The sequence below is a fragment of the Ochotona curzoniae genome, unplaced genomic scaffold (genome assembly GCF_017591425.1).
Source record: "Ochotona curzoniae isolate NIBS_2020 unplaced genomic scaffold, NIBS_Ocur_1.0 contig_43, whole genome shotgun sequence".
Lineage (NCBI taxonomy): Eukaryota > Metazoa > Chordata > Mammalia > Lagomorpha > Ochotonidae > Ochotona > Ochotona curzoniae.
Window position 1 is genome coordinate 27357860 of NW_024466218.1, and position 19521 is coordinate 27377380.

At 50.8% G+C, this 19521-nt stretch overlaps 1 protein-coding gene across 1 annotated transcript in view; it reads right to left on the reverse strand.

The window, feature by feature from the left end:
• Nucleotides 1–938: 938 nt before the first annotated feature.
• The window catches only part of ALPK2 (alpha kinase 2), a 93820-nt gene continuing 75237 nt past the window's right edge, over nt 939–19521 (reverse strand). The window contains exons 11-14 of the mRNA XM_040984672.1: nt 18772–18860; nt 11980–12197; nt 8053–8101; nt 939–1600 (exon numbers count right to left, since the gene is read on the reverse strand). Of these exons, the coding sequence (XP_040840606.1) occupies nt 1384–1600; nt 8053–8101; nt 11980–12197; nt 18772–18860 (573 nt within the window). The 3' untranslated portion in view covers nt 939–1383. The remainder of the gene's footprint in view (nt 1601–8052; nt 8102–11979; nt 12198–18771; nt 18861–19521) is intronic.

The following is a 19521-nucleotide window of genomic DNA, read 5'->3' on the forward strand; positions in this document are numbered from 1 at the left end:
AGGAAGATATGAACAGGCAGAAGTATGGAGTGCAGGTGCAAGCACAGATGGTAACTCTCCAGCCTTCCCACTCAATTTTCTACCAGCTTAAACCAAACTAAGAAAGACTGTCCATTAATGAAATGACCCCAAATCAGCTAGGGTGACAGGGCAGCAAATGTACAGTCACCCTGGCATGTGCAAAGCTGTGTCTAGGTTTCCTCATGACCACTGAACTCCTGAAGCTTTTTTGCCCTATTTCTGACCATGGTTTAGACTAGCAACGGAGGAGACTCTGAGGCTGGAGACTCACGTGGGATGGAGAACAATATCCCTGTGAGCTGGAATTCCCTAGTGAGGAATAGCCCTGGCTATGGGGAGCCCATGTGTTAGGAGAAAAATAGAAACTGGTAGAACCTAAGTTGTGAAATAAGAATGAGGCAGAAGGGCTCGCTTTTGATGTTTCAGCAAACATGTAGGCTGTGTCCTCCATCAGACTGCTTGCTTCATGTTCTGGCTCCTCTCTTCCACTCCAGCCTTCCTGTTAATGCCCACCATAGGTGGCAGGTGATGGCTCAAATACTTGGGAAGGTGCCCCTGTCATGGGAGACCAGATGAAGCTCTTGGCCCCAAGCAGGATGGTGCAGCCTCAGTTTTTGAAGATATTTTGTGCAAATAAATTAGTGGATGGAAGACTCTCTCACTGTCCCTTTCAAATAAAGTGAAAATAAAACTTTTTTAACGTTTGGAAAAATGGAATTAAAAGGTTTTTTTGAGAAGGTAGAAACAAATACAAACATTTTGTACTACAGTGAACTTACTCAGAAATTGCTAAACTAAGGAACCCTGGGAGCAGGTGTTATACACTGCAGATATTAAAGAACAAATGGTCGTGCTTCTTATACTTTTTGTTTAAATAGGAATTTAATGCAACAGAACACTAACCAGCTGTGAGATGACAAAGGGAAGAACCTCATGTGACAAAAGCCAACCCAGCCATGGTGGCATACGCAACACAGGCATGAGAGCTTGACCTGGTAAGGCAATTGTGATTTCCGTTCCCATTGCAACCGGGTACACCTGAAGATCCCGAGGTCAGGAGTGCAAATGGGAGGGACACGGGCTGTGGATAGACCCTGTACCAAGTCCTCGACAACACAGCTACGTGCAATACACAGACACACACGTGACGTGAGGTGGGCGCAAACGCTAGCCGGCTACACAGAGAGTAGACTGACAAATGACACAGGCTCTCCCAGAGTCTGGTCTGAAACACTGCGCCAAAACCATTCCACAAGGAAGGACAGTGGGTGCTGCGTGCGGAAGTTACTTGAAGTTCTGCCAGCTGGGGTCAGGGGAGCTGCTGTGGTATTCGCCCATGGAAGACCAAGTGCACTGGCCACATCACGTTGTCTTTGCTGCTGGGCTCCCAGGTCCTGGCTTCCTCGCTGCTGTGGAGCTCCCCTGCGCTTTGCTCTTGCCTAGGCTCAGCCTCCTCTGTTTCTGGCTGTTGTTTTGGAGAGATTTCAGCCCCAGCATCTTGCAGTACTTGTTGCACTGGTGCAGGGCCTTGAACTGGTCAATGAAGGTCATGGAGCAGTTGCCTTTAAACCCTTTGTACCTGGGGGTTGGTGAGGGAAAAAAGAAAACAAAACATGATTTTGTAAGAACAGAAAATGTTGCCAACTTGAAAAGAGAGAGAGAAAGAAATTTTGGAGAAAATAAAAGAAGGGGGACAGGGGAGCTTCCCACTTTGGAAGTACACAGGACTTTCTGAAACGTCGTCCATGTCTTTCATTTCTTCATGTTTAATTCCTCACCCATTGGGTGCCAGCTGTGTGCAAGACACATAATACAATGGAAGAGGTTGATGAGACCACGTGGCTTGCCCCCAGGGCTGGCTGCCTTGCAGGGCGTGGAGACACAGAAGGAAATGTTTACACCAGGCTGAGAGAAAGTATAATGGAAACCCAAAGATGATGCCATCCCCACTGCCCCTAGGATTCTAGAAGGTTCACTGAACATTGCTGACTCGGGATTTGTCTGGCACTGGGAGCAGCCTGGGCGAGAGCAGCTGTCTGAGCAGAGACGAGGTCAGAGCACGTGGGTGGAGCAGTCCCTGAGGCCAGCATTTCCCAAAACGTGTCAGGAGGAGCCACAGCCCCACATCATGCTTCCAGAAAACAGGTGTATGCCCTGGACGCTCAAAACACTCACAGGCTCTTTGATGATGCTACGAACTTCTCACAGTAGTGTTACCTCCCCAGCCATGCAGCCCAGCTTTGCCCTAAGTGTTTGGACAGTGGCACTCGTATTTTCACACGATATGGAGGTTTCTGTATGGTGCATGCAGGGTGGCCACAGAACCACGTCTGTGCTGTCTAGAGGAGTATTCTGAGGTTGTCTGTGTGGCACCTTCTTTGGTTCAGTAACTCGGTCTCAACAGTCGCCCCAGCCCCAAGTTCTGGCCACCTCCCAACCACGGGCCTGTCCACCAAGCCTGTGAGCAGCCTGTCCCCTCTTTCTGCTTCTCCCAGTCTGTTTTCACACGGTCACCTCAGATGTCGAGTCCACTGATGTTCAAGAAGCTGCTGGAATGTTCTGTCCCCATCTAGCTCTTTCTTCAGCTACAGGCTCCCTCTCCAACCCCTGCCCACTCTCTCTGCTCTTATCACCCTGCTCAGGGCTCTCTGCCGAAGCCACTGTCTCCATGGAAACCAAGCCCTGACACTTTCTTCACTGGCAACCACCCTGGCTAGAAAAAAGAAAAAAGAACATCAAGTTTCCTTCTTTTGAGAAAAACAAGAGAGATGGAAGCCGTTTCTCTCTGCCCCAGGTTGGGCCTCTGGTGGGGCTGGTCAGGGTGTTCAGTCAGGCACCCCTACCTCAAGCAGTCTTTGCAAGGAGAGCCCCCAAAAGGGTGAGAGCAGAGGGGGGCTGGGGCTTGTCTTGAAGTCACATGTGCCCTTTCCCAGCACAGGCGAGATGTACAGCTCTGTCCTGATGACTTAAGCTGCAGCCCAAGTGGAGGAGGGGATGCAGCGGGGGAGCCCCCACATGAGAGTCACTCGCCATCTCAGCCCAGGCTGTCAGTTCCTGCAGATCACACCCCACCTGCAGCTGGAAGCGCTGGGTCACACCGGCCAGGTTGTAAGACTGTACCACCCAGCCAGCACCTGGGCCAGGCCCCGTGGACAGTGGTTCTGGGTTGCACCCCCCTTGTTGATAAGCTTGGGTATCCCCAGGGGGGTGTCTGAGGCCCTCTGCAGCCCTTCCCTGCAGGCAGCCCCTCGCTCTGCTTTTATGGGCTCTGTGCTTTGTCTCTATACCTGCAGAGACACACTCAGGGACATGCAAGCACACAGCCACACACACATGTGCACACCCCCTCCCTTTTCTAGCTGCCTTCCAAACGTTCCCGGCTCCTATTGACAGACGTGTAGGGTCCCCAGCGTCTTCACAGCTCCTCTCCACCACCACACCGCACTTCAACCATCCTGAAAAGTATCTCCTTCCTGTTTTCTCGGGCTGTCCCGCAGGGGGCAATCTCGAGTTCTTTCTGTGTCGACTCTCGGCAGTTGCTAAATGGCAAATGACAGTTCCTGGGAACAGGCTGGTGGGAGGAAACCCAGGAGGACCATACCTCGAAGCTCCCCGTTTTGAGGCTTTTGGGCCAAGGCTGTTCCCATCCTGTGGGGAGTGTGAGTCCTTGTGAGCTCTGTGGAGCCCAGGACACCCCTGACCACACACTAGGTTCTGACTGGTCACATCAGCCTCTCCAGTCATGACCATGATCACTGTCTTCTCAGACTTTCTGGGTGGCAAAGACGACTTGGCCAGTGGGCAGCACACTCCAGCACACACTTGGCCGGCTTAAACCGAGGAGCAGGCTGCCTTCCAGGGTAGGGTGGGATGGTGGCAGACCAGGCACAGGAGAGTGGACACAAAGGCCTGCTGCCAGGTGCACTTAGAGAATGCTGGGAAACGGTTCCAAAGTCCCTCAGCTGCTGCCCCTGCAGAAGATTCAACCGTTGCTCGTGACAGTCAGCTGAGCCCTTCGTCCTCTGCCAGCTTCCCAACACACAGCCACCAAGGAGTGTTTCTGAAAATGCAACTGCAGGGTTCCTCCAAGAGTTGGTCTCTCTCTCTCGGCCCTCCCTCTACAGGCACGGTGCAGGACTTGTTGCTGGTTCAGCCACCAAGTGGGTGTCATCCGCTATATCCACCCACAGGCACTCAAGGACTACCCAGCAGGCAGATATTGGCCTTAAAGGCAGAAACTTCTCTGTGGAACTCAGTGTGGCTCTCTATGGCATACATTCTAACCCTCCCTCCTTTCCCTGGCTGGGATGCCCAGAGCTGGGCCTTCTCTCTGCCCCTGTGTCTGCCTGGCTGTGGAGGCCCTCATCATCCCACACTCACCCCTGTTTAGGGCACATGATTCTACCCAGAGTCTGCCAAACTTGGTTTCCATGCCAGGGATACCTGGCACGTGCCATGCATCTTTTAGCCTTGTCTTTTTTTCTGTAGGGATTGCAAAGCCAGGGCAGGCTGGCGGCTGCCCTAAGGGAAGGCTGTGTGACCATGTATATCTGTCATCTTTAAGCCCAGTGCTTCAGGAGACATCTGCTCAGGGTACTTCCCTTTGTTTGCCTTTAAAGACTTGAAATTGCCTTTTGAGGGGAAAAGATTACAGAGAGCAAAAGTGTCTGCTCTGGTGCCCCCTGGTGGCTGGATGCAATCCTGCCATCCGTTCTGGGATTTCTCCTGCAGCCTTGAAGTGGGCCCCTGTTTGCTCCATGAACTTCAGTATTCTCTACACGCTTTTCTTTAAATTGGTTTGGGTTTGGTTTATGATTATAAGCATTATAAGCCTAGGGGCCTTTTGGCTGTTTCTCAGACCACTGTAGACGGCTGATCAATTCAAATCAGAAATGTGTTTGATGTTCCAATTATGATATCAGAGAGGCAAACAAGATTTGTTACTTGAAATTTGTGCACTCAACACTGCCAAAGGATGAAGGGTGTTGAGGTACGGGGGGCGAGTTTCTCGATTCGAATGTACCTGTTCTAAGACTCTTAACACTAAGTACTAAGTCACAACAGCCCTCCAACTGCCTTTATGTGATCCCAAGCACCTTCACCTCCCAAATCACATCACAACCTTGGAGCTCATTAAACCAGAAAATTGAACAAGGTGCTCTCAACGGCACCCAAAGCACAGAACACTTCTGCCTACGGTGTTGCTTGCAGCCAACTGCTGCCCGGCTCCAGCCTGCCCTTCTAGCCCGCATGAGCGGAGCAGGCAAGGAAGGATGGGACACATGTGGGCAGCTGTGCTTCCTCTGATCCTCTGCAGAGGGCTCTGGGAGGTGCCCTCTGTGCCCTCTCACACCTACTCCTCGACCTGTGCCCTGGGTTTTTCCCTTCCTGTCTGCTGAGTGCCCTTGAGTTGGAGTGGTTTCCAAGTCTGTTGCTGTTGCCTTCATTCTGTTCGGCAGGCTGGCTCACACTGGGGATCTGGTCCCTGGCCTCCAGCCGTCCGCTCCTCTAATGCATGCTGGGCAGCTGTCCCAGGCCAGCGAAGTCACACTAAAGTGACGAACAAAACCAAGGGATTGCATTTCTTTTGAAATTAGGAGGAAAGAAATGGACCACTTAAAGCTCTCAGCTGGACTGTCTGGGCTCCTGGAAGCACTTGACTCATTTACAGGAGATGTCTTCAATCATCCTACTCTTGAGTTCTCCACGGATTCGGGGAGTCCTTGGTCCCAAAATGGCAGTATGCGATTTGCTCGTTCTGGCATCAGGCTGAGGCATGGCTCACCGAGAGCTTCCGGAACTAGAAGTAGATTCCCTGGGTTTGTGCTGGGAAGTGGGGGTGGCACTCCTCGCGGCAGAAGCATGTCTCCTGCTTCTGTACATGGATGACTGGAGCACTTCTCATGCCCGGTCGCACAACTGGCGCCATGGGAAGCCAGGATATAAACCAGGGCCGGCTCATGCTGAATTGACAGTTTTCTGCACAGAACCCTCCGGGGACAGGCTACGTATCATGTATCTTCTCATTTGTCCAGGACAGATGCTAAACCAGCTAGGAAGCAAGGACATCAGCAGGTGTAATAACATGGTCACCCTCATCAGTCAGGCCAGACAATTTCCTGTAAAAGCTGGGCCACCATCAGGAGACGCCAGGAGAGTGGCAGGACCAAGATCGGAGCCGAGTCGTTGGAAGCGTGTCCTTCCCACCCCAGTACATCACAGCCCCTCCCAGTGTGCTGGCATCACAAGGCCATGAGCCCGTTCCCTGAAGTGTGCGGCAGGGTTCAGCACGGCAAGTGAAGATGGGGCCAATACAGCACTGTGTTGCTGCTGAGTAGCTTTTCAAAGAAAAGCCACATGGGGAAAATATCCAAAGTACTGCGGAGCCAAGCAGCGAGGACCTCCCAGCCCCCGCGTATTGTCTGGAGTGAAAAGAAATAGTTCCCTTTTTGCTAATCCCTCTGCTTCTTTCCCATCCTTCATTAAAGTAAATTAGCATATTCGTGAGAGCATTGCAGGTGCTCGTGGTCTGAAATAACCAAATGAGGCACCCCAACCCCTGTTTGTATTTTCTGTATTTCTGCTCTGACACCTGCAGCCTCACTCAGCCTGCGCAGATGCCCTTCAGGGCCCGCCAGGTCCCAGACAGAGCCAAAGGCTTGCTTCCAGAATGTCTTTCATGTGCAGAATATCCAACTACCTCCTCCTTTGGGTTCTCCACTCTGCCACTCTGCCTCAGACCATCACTCCAGGACAGGTCCCAGACAACCAGAGACACTCGCTAAGCCCCAGAGCCAGCTGAAAATCTGGTCACTAGCCTGTCCAATCCTGTGTGCCCTGCTTTTCTCATTCCTTCCCAAGGACACCACACTGCAGGTTCCTGCCAATATTGTACCCTCCACTTCCTCTGCCCTCTGAGTACCCTGGTGCTTCCCTGGACAGCCCCATCCACCATTAATCTCTCAAGTACCAACAGAAAAGTTGAGGGACCAAGACCTCTAATACATCAGTCTTTGAGGAACATCCAAACTGTGACCCAAACCACACAGCCATCTTCTGACCTGCTGACTGACACCCGAGCAGCGTGAGCACCCACTCTATCAAACGTGCCCTTTTCCTCCCACTTGGTATGTGACGTGAGCCATGGAAGGCAAACGTAATAGAATCCCATTGTCACCAAAAGCTACAGTGCGTTCTCCTTAGGGGTGACAAGGCAAAGGCAATGAGAAGGGAAAGGTGTTCTAAGATGCTCACTGGGCTTAGTTCATGGGTTTAAGTCCTGGTCCTGCTCTTGCTTTTGCCTTCCTGCTCATGCAGATCCTGGGAAGCAGCTGGGGTCCCTGGACTGGGCTCCTGGCTTCAGTCTGCCCCAACTCTCCTCATGGCAGGTGTCTGAGAAGTGACGCAGTGAGTCTGTCTCTTCTCCCCTTTGCTCTCTCACACTAATGTTTTGAAAAGAAACCAGGCAAAAAGTCATCATAATGTCCCTAGGGCATGGCTCATGCCAAGCAAGACAAAGCACGCCCCACATTAAGTAAGAAGACATCCATGGGCAGCAGCCGAGCCTATCCGCTGCCTCCGTGGGAGCCTGTGCACAGCCTGAAGTGCTTTGGGGAATAAAGTACTTTTAAAATATCCAAACTGAATTGACTGTACTCGATTGCTATATATTTGTGTGTGTATATATTCTTAAGAAGCTTCTAGTAGCAAAGGTAGTGGCAAAGTGGAATCGTCCTAGTTGCAGACATTCCGGTAATGCCACCATTTTCCCCTGTGGTGCTCCTGCAAGTAATTAATCTTTAAATGTGCTCGTTAGAGTTCTTATCTGTGCCAAAGGAGGGAAGCAAATGTGTCCCTCTGCGGGAACAAAGCCCATCATGTCTGATGGAAAGGAAAGACGTGAATTGGACTTGGCCCAAGAGCATCTGTCATCTGCAGTGTGGACAGAGACAGTCGCTCTGCCCACATGGCCTCCGTGTTGGGTGCCAGAAGCCCAGTGTCCGGTGATACGCCTTGAGATTCGCCACTCACCCTTTGGCCAACGTAGCTATGCCGACGTCAGTTAACTTCATCCCCACGCCTGTAGGAAGAGCAAGAAAAGATTGATATCCTTGGGACTCCTTAGCAGGTGCTCACCTACTGTCCACAGGGTGCCCCGCTTCAGAAACACCCACTCTCCTCCTCCTCTCTACCACCAGGGACCTCTTTGTATTGAGGTCTCCAGCTTTCCGCCATGTACCCAGCTTTAGGAGGTGACAAGGGACCAGGCAGACCCTGTCTGACGTCCCTGGCCCCAGCAGTGCCCCTGCAGCCCTGGAGTTGGCATCCCCAGGATAGAGGAGGGAGCCAGCTACTCTGTGATGAACATGAGGCCTGTCACTTTCCATGAGCTCTGCACTCCCTGCCCCCACCCTGACCTTCCGTGGGGATCTAGTGCTGGACCCTGTTTCTTGTTGGAAGTGGAAGCTCATTGGTAAGCAGGGGCAGCAGGTATGGGCATGGGTTGAGATGGTCAACATGAACAGTGAGAAGGCTCAAGGTAATGTCAGCTGAGTTTGAAAACCAAGTCCAGATATGCCATTTCCTGCCTCTGGCAAGACTCTTGTCCCACCCCAGAGAGATTCAGTCCCCAGGAAACTGCCGTGAGGCTGGGTAGATGTTCCCCAGCGCCAGTGTCATGCCGCTCATAGCCCATGGTGTGACCTTTGCCTCCTGCCCCAGATACTGGTTAGGAGACTTCCAAACCCAGGAAAACCAAACTGTTTCCTTCATGGGGAGTCTCAGCTTGCCCAACATGCAGGGGCCCCGCAGTGGTGGCTGGGAACTGAGGCAGGGAGTTAAGAGAGTAGATGAGTCTGCCTTTTCCACAGTTTACTTCAGCACAGAGCACAGCCACCTGCCTGCACTCTGCCCCGCTACGCTTCCTTGGCTCACTCCCTCGACCTTGCCTGGGTCTGACAGGAAGGAGCAGCCCCTCACCCCCCACCTTGTGGCATCTGTAGAATGGAGATCATTGGGCATTGCTAAAAGTCCTTGCCCAAACCAAGTAGCAATTCTGTCCCTGTGTCCCAGGGATGGTGGCTCTGGGTACTTGTCTTAATGCCATGGACCCCTCCTAAGACCTCACCCATGCTGTCCAGTGAATAATCTCTAAACACAGGGCACAGCACCCATGATGCCCTCTCACGTGCCAGACAGGGGGACGGGGGCATTGTTGCCTCCTGTCTTGCCCCTGAATCTGGTCTCCCCGAGGCTAGTTTCTTGACTACTCCCAGGAGACCTGCCCACGGAGGAGCTACACAGTCTGAGGACCAGTCTGGGCTTGGGAAAGTGGGGGAGTCAGCATCTCCCAAAACCCACTCTGGGGGGCTTCAGATCAGGGGGCGACCAAGTTCCATTCTTCATGGTGTTTTCTGAGGCCCCGAGGGAGAAGGCTGAACACTTGGATTCAGCAATGTTTGCCTGGAACTGAGTGAAAATCCAGGACATGTTACTCTTCAGACTTCGTGCCAGGCAGAAGCAGGGAGCCTGTGAGCTGAGCCCCACCTGCCACTCTTGGGGAGCTGGGGAGAATGGGAAAAGGCCGGTCGCAGTTGGTGGCAAATTTGTCTCATTTTTCCAAAGCTGCTAACGACTCATGCAAATGCAGAAACAGCACTTATTAGAGGGAGTGTGCTTTTTAGAAACAAACAAAAGGGGACTTCAAATTGTAAAATCCCCTTTTGGACATCTTATCTCATGGAAAATTGAGCTTGTACATTAGAGCTCTGTGCTGCATAGACGGCCAGTTTTAAAAAGTCATTGGACAAAAGGTCCTGGAACCAGGGGGACTGCCCTCCTGTGTTTCTTACAATCACCACTTGTCATTTCCAGTCTAGGGGGAAAAAGGATATAATTTTTAAAAAGAAACACCTCTCTCTCAGAATAATAATTTGTCAGCAATTCAATCACCATCATTAAGAGTCACTAGATGAGAGTAATTTGGATTCCAGTGTGCGACTGTCACACTGAGCTGGGGATGGCAGTCATCTACAGGTTGTTTCTGACGGAGGGTAAGGAGCTGGCAGCGTAAGATACTGTCTCTAGGATTTGAGCCATTGAGCGTTTTGAGTGACAGGTCTCGCCGGTGTACAGACCTCGGGTACAAAGCCCAGGGGCACCTTCCTCCCCACCCCCATAGCTGAGGGACCATAAGGGGGTCTAGATGTGAGATGGTGAAGTTTAGATTGGTTGGTTTTGATCCTAATTCCAGTGTCTCAGTAGAAATTTTGAAAAGCAGAGCTTGGAGGTTGGGTTGCTATTTCATGCCACGGAAACAGTGGCAATATGAAGATTCTCCCTGACCGCGGAGAGCAACTAAACAGCATCATTAAACACCACACTGCCCATGAAGCCACACACGCATTGTGAATTACACACAGATCACACTGCATCTGCTGGTGTGCCTGGAAGCCAAATGCATTGTGCATGAAGCCCCAGGGTGGCGTTTTTCTGGTAGAAGAGCAATATTTAACGCCAAGTTAACTCTGAAGGAGAAAAGACAGGGGGCGGGGAGGGGATACCAGCCATTGTCCAAGTGGAATAAATGATCAAAGCTCATATCTGTTGTGTGTGAGTGTGTGGCAGCCAAGCCCACAGAAAAGCAAGCAGCTTTGTCAGCCCCAGCAGCAGCAGGAAGCTAAGGCCTGCCCGAGGACTTGGGCAGAGGGAATGAGACCCTCAAAGGAGACTGCCATAAAGGTCAACGAGTCAAGGTCTTGCTAACTCATTAACTCAGGGTGTGTAGGGCGGTGGGGAGAGCTTGGGATTCAGCAAGTGTGGGTTGGAGTCGCAGACCCCTCTGCTGAGTGGCAGCAGGCAGTTCCTCACTGTCTCTGAGCCTCAATAGTCTCCTCCGTGAAGTGGGTGTCATATACCTTTTTTTGTGGGGTAATTCTGAAGATAAAGAACAGGAAAAGATGGGTGAGTACAAAAATTGCTGGAATACACGTAAGTCTGGGTGCTAGTTAATTGGGTTAGGTTACTGTCATTTTCCTGGCTTAGGCCATGTACTGTGGTTATGTTGGATGTCGCCACGAGTCATAGCTGGGTGAAGCGGACGCAGACGCTCTCCGTAGGTTTTTAAATGAGGAGTTAAACAGAAACAGGTCATTTACTCCATGGCAATATGTTGGTAACCAATTTACTGTCCCACTCACTGCCTTCACTCTAACCCCTGTGCACCTGGACTCTGCCTCCACCACAGCTTGGCCAAGAGCTGTGATGGCGGAAGCCCCCTGTCCCCACGTGCACATAGCAGGAGCAGCTTTGTGTTGCAGCTTGTGGGTGCTGGTGGCTCAGTCTCCCCTGGGTGGAGGGGAAACACCTTGTCCCAAGCTCCTTATGGAAGTGGGAGCCCTAGCTGCCCACACCAGTAACAGGGGTGACCTTCCTTTTCCTGGTCATACTTCTTCCTGCTGGTGGCTTCTCCGCTCTTGGGGAGCCATTTGGACTTGAATACTTATCCTCAGGTATTTCTCTGGGGGAACCCTTACCCTGACATCCTGGTTCCATACAAGGAGTGATATCCCTAAACAGTTGAGAACATTCTGAGAATTCATAAAGGGAGCTTAGAATTGAATGCATCCTAAAGACAATTTCCATCACTTGAGAATGAATTGGTGTATCTGGATTTTCACCTGTATTTCTGAGCTTGCAACATAGAGGATTTAACACCAGAATTCATCTCTGGCTGCCAGTTATAATGGGACAGCATAATTGGCATGAATTATTAAGGTGAAGATTATCGCTCCATTTGGTCATTCAGGCTCCTCTGTTTAAGCCAGTCTCTGATGAGCCACGCCTTCTCAGGGCAGAGGTACTTCAAGTCCCCCAAGGGCCTCTCCTGTCCTCCCTTCCCTCCCCAGGAACACCCTGGCCCACAGCGTCCCTGGGCACTGGGCCCACTGTGCTCCTCACCCTGCATGTCTGTGACCAGGAGGCAGCCGCTGGTTTTCTGGTAGACCCAGTGCTGGAAAGTACAGCATTTCTGCCCAGCCTCCGATTCTCTTCTCAGGAAGTTGATTTCCTTCCCATCTCTGATGGAATACTTCACAAATTCTCCAATCAGCTCTTCCTCTACTGTGGCATAAGGGATGTTGTTCTCGGGCCGATGGATGAGGAAAATAGGAATGATCCTGGCAGGAAAAAGAACACAGACCCAGCTTGGGTGCTCAGATCCCAAGAGAGGCTTCCGGTGCTTTCCATCCTTCCCCAAGTGGTACAGAGCAGCAGACATGACCCTAAGTTCCATCCAAGTTAGACCTGAAGTCCTGCAAGTGACCACTCAGTGGGTAGAAAGAGGTGTAGCTAGTTTCTTTTCATTCTTAGGGTTGTTTAGAGGTTTCTGCTTGGAGTGAAGCTGAACTTCTTCCATATAATTATATCTTAATGACTTGTATCCTTCCACCCACCTACCCAGGCTTCCAACCTTCTTCCCACCCACCCAGTACTTTGTCCTTTCCTTTCATCCACTCAACAGGTATTCATCCAGTGGCTTCTATGCATCAGATACTCTTCCACGCAGTAGCAGGAAGGTCAACAAAGACTCTGCTTATGTGGAATTTAAATGAGAGGCCCATCCAACAAACAACTCACTGTGCTGTACTAAGAGTTGATTGGAAAAATACAGCAGTGGAGAAGAGATTGGTTGCACAGGGGTGGGGAAAGGCTGTCAGGTCTTGGATGTACGACTGTTTCACTAATAATTCATTCACTGCCAACTGAATTATTTTGCACCTGTTCCTTTCGCCTCACACCACACACCCCTCCTCCACCAATCTCACACTCAGCTTCCAGTTTTATTGTGAAAACTAAAGCAGTCAGAAGGCTCCCTCATCAGTTGTTCCCTCTACAGAATCATCCTTAAGAACACAGTGACCTGCAGTGATAAATGCACAGCACAAGCACCGTGGCCATGCCAACTCCTGACTCATAGTGCATCTCCAAGCTCGAGTTGGTTGTAGACTTAGTTTCTGATGGCTCCCTTACCCACCTCTTTTGAACCTCTCAAAGAGGCTTTCCTGCAGAAGATGCCTCTGTCCAGCGCGTGGCTGGCACATCGCCAAAGCTGATGGTGTCTTCCCAGCCCTCAGCAGCCTGGGGCACGGCAGACGCCCAGCTCTGTCTGAAGACACCTTCCTGTGGCCCCCAGACACTCACTGCCCCCTGCCTTTTTCTGTCTCATTGCTGCTTCTGTCACGTTTGCTGCTTTGCATCTGCTCCATCAGCTCTTCTCCCTCTTCACACGCTCCCTGGCGATCTCTTTGCTTGAAATACAGTTCATTTGCCCATAGCTTCCACATCGCGGTCTCTAGCTCTGATCTCTCCCTGGAGCTGTCGGTTTGCATTTCCAGCAATCCTCACCGCCTGCACTTGCTGTCCAATAGTATTTCCAGCTCCACATAAGACTGAAGGACTCACTTGCCTCACCCTCCACACCTGTAGCACTGCAGTGACTGGACACTCTCACTACCCCTCCCCCAACTCTTGTCACTCAGCCAACATCTGAATGGCTTGGGTCAGAATCACGAAGACTTGCAGGGGAGCAAAGGTAAATGAGGGACACTCCTTGCCTTCCAGGGGCAACCTTTGGGGAAGGAACATGGAGGAGCATTACCTGCACTTTCTGGATGAGGCGAGGCCTGAATGGAGTCATGGAAGCTAAGCAAGAAATGACTTTGCAGAGAGCAGAACTCAGGGAGAGGCGCTCCAACATCCTCATCTCCTGCTCTTATTGTGCTCCATAGCTTGGTCTTCTCCCACCTGCACACAAGCTCTTGTCAGCCTTACCTCCTGGCCTGGCATCCCCAGTCTGCCAAGACTGAACCATCCTTGGTTCTACCCCAGTGATGTGGCCATCCACTCTCCAAGCACAGTTACGCCAGCTCAAAGCAGTCTGGGATGCCATGACTGGCTATTCCCAAGGCAAGGAGTAGACGCCAGCACAGCCAGCAAACGGCTCTGCCTATGTCCTCCCTCCACTACTCGCTGCTGGAAAAGTTGAACAAAGTGTGTGTTGGCAACACTTGCCTGTGTCCAGCTCAGTGCTGGGCTCCTGGCAGCCCACAAGCTCAGAATGACGTTTACAAAGCAATGCTATGGTTGACCTGATTGTGGTCAGCACCGGGCCAAATCTGCATACAGCCAAATCTGATTTGAAAGATTTGATGATTCTCACCAGTGAAGGTATATGACCAAAAGGTGTTACCCTCTTTTGAAATTCATCCATTAAGATATGTAGATATTCATTTCCTCTTGTTATGTAAGTTTCTACCTAATCATCTTGGCCTACATAGTTGGCCCTTTGCAAAACCACTTTGATGCCCCCTGATCTCTTTCCCCTCTGAGATAAAGTCCCTCTCTGCGTCCCCTTTTCTTTGTCCCTTAGCTTACAAACAGGCTCATATCTCGCCCCTGTTAAAAACAGCCAGCATCACCTTCCTTGGGCGATTTGCACTCAGGTGTCATTCCAGCTCCCCTGATTACCCTCGCTTGGTAGAAAGCTCCTGGGTTCACAATCTCTCACCCTACTGCCCTCCTTGACCCATTTCCCCAAGTCAACAAAGCTGTGTCTTCCTCCCTTGGCCCCTCTTGCTGGCCCCAGACTCCCCTGCTATCCTTCTGCAGTGTCTGGCTATGCACATTAGCACCCAGGCCGCCTGCTGTGGCCCTGCAGTTGTTTCTTGGCATTTGCTGACACCTGCTTCCCTGAGCATCTCAAAGCTGCATCACAGGCCCCTTCTTCTCATTTCACAGTCTCTGCCCTGTGTCTCCACAGTGTCCACAGCTGCAGCTACCCTCTCTGTCCATGGCTCCAGGGCTGCAGTGTTGACAGTCACATGTCCCCTGTAGCATGAAGAGCCTTGGAAACCATGCACTGAGACTCAGGCCCTCACTGAGCCACACGTGCTCTGCATCTCAGCACAGCATCACCTCCCTAGTCGGTATCCCTCCTTCACCCTTTTCTCCCTTATTTTTTCCCTGCTTCAGGTCTGGTTAAGTACCTCATCCTGCTCAATGTCATGTAAAGCTTTTCTCCCTCTCCTACTCCCAGCTCTGGACTTGGGTCCTCACCCCATCCCTTTCTTTGGCTTCGGTGACCACTTTTGGATTAATGCCATCATGCCCAGTCCTTTTGCCAGCATCCACTGCTGCTAGGCAGATGGCTCTAATCTCTCCCCGCCGACACCTGCCTGCTGCCCAAAGTCTGTGCCACATACAGCTCCTGGTTTACCCCTGCACCTTTCTCCCTGCAGTTGAAAGAGCCAGGCCAGACTCATTCGCTGAGCACTGCGAGGTCTCTGCATCCTGGCACCTGTTTTCTCTCTGGCTTCTTTTTCTGCTTCTTTTGTGTCCTGCCGCCATTCTGAACACACCAAACCTTTTCCAGTTCCTTCAAAACCACCCTTCATGGCTCTATGCCTTTGAACATGCTGCTTCTTTTGCTGGCACTTCTCTGCCCTTGTTCCCCTTCTCGCAAGCTCCTACTCATTCTTTAGCACCCTCCTCTTAGAAGCCTTTCCTGGTTCTCTACTTCCTTTGTGCCCTGTAATTCCTGGTACTTAATACTGTCGCGTTATTTTTCAACATTTTGTTTGACTTCTGATCTACTCCTGCTGGATGTGAAGAAGAGCATCCTACATTTCCCTTTTCTTTGGATTCTTTCACTGCCATTCCAGAACAGAAGCAAAGCCTGGCACATAATAAATGCTCAAGAAGACTTTGGTAAAAATAGTGAATGAACACGTTTACACCCATTTCTTGATCGCAGAGCTAATGACATGCAATGCTTGGCAAATGAGTAGACTAACACAGATTGGAATTCCCTACCAACTTGTCCTATGTTCAAAGGATCAGAAAGGAGACTTTGGGGAGTGGTAGAAGGGCAAAGTCAAGGGACACAGTCCCAGGTACACACCAGCCAAAGCCACTATGTTGAGAGGAGGTGCTCAGTGGCGGTCTTCCATGTAAAGCCCTGCAAAGAGTTGGTAAGTGGGAGTCACAGGCTTGCCAGAGTCACAGGCTTGGGACTACAACCCTGAAGGGTAGAACCATCGCCTTCACTGTAATGGTCAGATCCAAACTTCAGAAAAGTCACGAGGGCACTGGGGCTGGAGGTGGGTCCTGTTGCCATCAGTGTGGGTACAGTTTGCCATGCTCATGTGTGAGGACTATCTCTCCGGCCACTGTGGGCTATGCTTCTCTCAGGAAGTGAGGGAGTACACACAGGTGTTAGCCCAAGTGCCAGCTGGCTGGGAAAATGCTGCTTTTATTAGAACAAATACAGCCATAAAGGGACAAAGGCTATGAAACTCAACTGAATTTACAAGATGCAAAATGCAGCACTTCCGAGAAATTGCATGGTCCTTCCTCCCACCCCCTCTTTTAGACTCAGCATCTCCCACCCCCTCCCCCAGACTCTTGCCATGGCCTGTTTATCCTCTGCTGCCTCTGGCAAGAGTTACTTTGAAACAGTGTGGGAAGCCTCTGGCTCCATGGACAGGGTGGCAGGAGTTTGCTCACAGCAGGCTATGACAACACCCCTCCTGGAAGTGGGCCCATGCACAGACACAAAGCAGCCAGCTCCGCCAATACCAGTGAGCTCATTACCAGTTGGCTAAAGTGTTCTCTCTGCATTGAGGATGAAAGCGCTTTGTGTGCTGCTAAAGCAATTCCAAGCGTTGTCCAGATGGCGCTGGGCCTGTCCTTGTGCCCCTGACATTGGCCTAGCAGCCCAGCCGTCACCTGTCAAGCTTTGTCATTTGGCAGGTTTCAGGGTATCACTCACCTCCCACTCACAGGAACCTCTGAGGACCCCTTCTAGCCACTGGCCCTTTCCATAAACATAAATGGTCAGGCTCTGTTTGGGACCTTACTCACTCTGCAGCCCTCGGTGGGGGAAAACAAGAACAAGAGATAGGCATTATTCTGCTTCTCAGCTAGACTCTGCCAAGACCATTTGCATAGATAGCGTAGTCCCATTCATATTCATGAATTCAGAGACAGAAGCTGCTCCAGCAGTGTTTTCAGGACCCCCACCTGCACGGAGCAGACTCACAGGCCAGCTTCAGAGTCTGTGGGGACAGCCTGGGTCTGGGGCCTCTGTGGTCCATCTCTAGGTGCAGGTATTCAACCATGGGGCCTTCAGAAAGGCCAGGTGTGTGCGGGCCAGCACTTGGCAGCTCTAGCTCTTGCTCTCACTCTCTGTCTCCCTGTCTCTTATTCCTTCCCTTCCTCAGTGTGTGTGTACTAGGGATGTGTGAGATCAGCTGAGAGTGTGTATACTTGTGGATGTGTACACACACGTGCTTTATGCGCATGTGTGTGTTTGGGGGCTGAGGATTCTGATTTTGGTGCCATGAACGTGACAGTAGGCCCAGATGTGCCTCTGAGGAACAGTCCCCTCCATATACTTTCACCATTCCTTTGCTCACCATGTCGCTGTGGTCAAGAGGGAAAAGGTGTTTCAGCCAGAAACTGTCCCAGTCTGTCTTTTGTGATGCTCTTACCCTTCTGTGTTGCTGAGGTCCCTCACCCATCAGTCCCTGTGACCCTCACCTGTCCAGGGACAGTCTAAGTCCTGTGATCACCCCTTATGTTCATAACGATATTATTTCGATCAGAAAATGCTCAAAATAACAAAGAGTCAAGTTACCCAAAGCTTGGGCTGTGCCTGTCAGTGGGTGCTGGGTGACGAGGTAGTGGGAAAGTCTTCTCTTTCCTAGGGAAGGGCTTGAGCAGGGGACCAAGGGCAGAGATTTGATAGGAAAAAGCCTCACGCATTCTTACAGCTCAGAACCTTGACTCAGGAAAATGTCTGTCTCCACGGAGTTAACGAGAAAACCATTGTGTTTTCTCATTGGACAATGTGACTCTTCCTTGGACTTGCTGAGAAACACTTGCGTACTCACGAAGTGTGCTAAGCATTTTGAGGTGCAGAGCAGAACGGATTAGGTTTTCTACATGATGTGCCCAACATGCCATTCAAGGGACCGTATTTTTTTCCATTTTGAGAGTTCACAGGATTCAAAGAGACAAGAATCCCTACCTCTTTCCTTTTCTCATTTTTACCTACACCTACTGTTGTGTCTGAAATTTCCTAACCGTACTGGCACAGCCCTTTCTCTTTTCACATAAACAGCTGTGACCTCAACCAGATGAACAGGCCAATAAACTCAGGAGCCTCCCAGTTCACTGAGGCCAATATACATTTAGGCAGTGAATGGATAGAAGTCACAGCTTTGATTTACCTTTGTGGGATTCCAGGAGATGGGTAGTGTGTTCCTGTGTGCCACGTCATCCCATTTGCTCTTCCTGGGGACATATTGCTGTAACCTATTGTCGTCACACATGCAATCTCTTGTTCTCTGTACTTTCTTACTGTACAGATGATATAATAACTATGGGAGTAGGTGTACTTTATTTTCTATCCAACATGGTGGGTACATTCAGTGAGTGACTTTATTCATCCTTCAATTTATCCATTCTACATATACAGAGCCCATACTCCACAACTGTATCTCTTTATTTAAAGAATAGTTAGCCAGTTCCTCTAAGTATGCTTCTGGAAACCCAGCAAGAACAGAGCAACCACACAGGCCCTTGTGGAGGGCCTTTATAGACACAAACAACTCCTGTCCTCCTGGCCCTACCACCCTTTCATCCCTGGCAAGTAAGGCTACGGATAGAGAGCAGGGTCAACACACTTACTCAGGCACTTCTCCAAAGCCCTCCAATGGCTGTGCTTCCGCAGCATAGATCTTGGCGTAGTGTCTGGCCGTGTTTTGAACATAGCACTCCTACAGTGTCCAAACACAGAGAAATCCAAATGAGGAGAAGGAGTTCAGGCACAGCGCTGCACAGGAGGCTAACCAAAATGTTTCCCAGGAGAGGTGAAGCCAGTAGATTCCTAAACCCATTTCTTGGGTTTCTGGAAGGAACAGTGATGACAACCTAGAGTAGGCCACTTGCAGAGGAGCTCTGAGACATGAAGGAACTGACCAGGCAAATGCCAAGAGGTCTCTAGGGACAGCTATCCCTGAACAATGAAGTTCTAGAACCAGCACGGCTGATGCTGATGCTGGAGCTAAGGAGACAGGCCCTGAGTATGACATCACGTGACTCTCAGGGTCGGCTAGGTTCCCTGTGCGACTTCCCTCTGTGATGGCTTTTCTCAGGTGTAATCTGGGTAGCAAACAGGAACACCTTGGCTTGCCCCTCTGGAGTGTCTCGATGCTGGTATGTTATTCCATGACTGGGTCTTACTGGAGACGGAGGAACCCTCAAGGTTAGAGAGGCAAGAGTCAGATCCAGAGAAGAAAGGACTGCTGGTTGGTAAAATCTACCTGTGGGGAAGAAGGACTAACCTCACAAACACTAGCGGTACTGGGACTGACCAGAGCTTCATAGCACCCGGAAGAGCTATGTGAGTTTGACCTGTTACTTCATGGTAGCCATGGT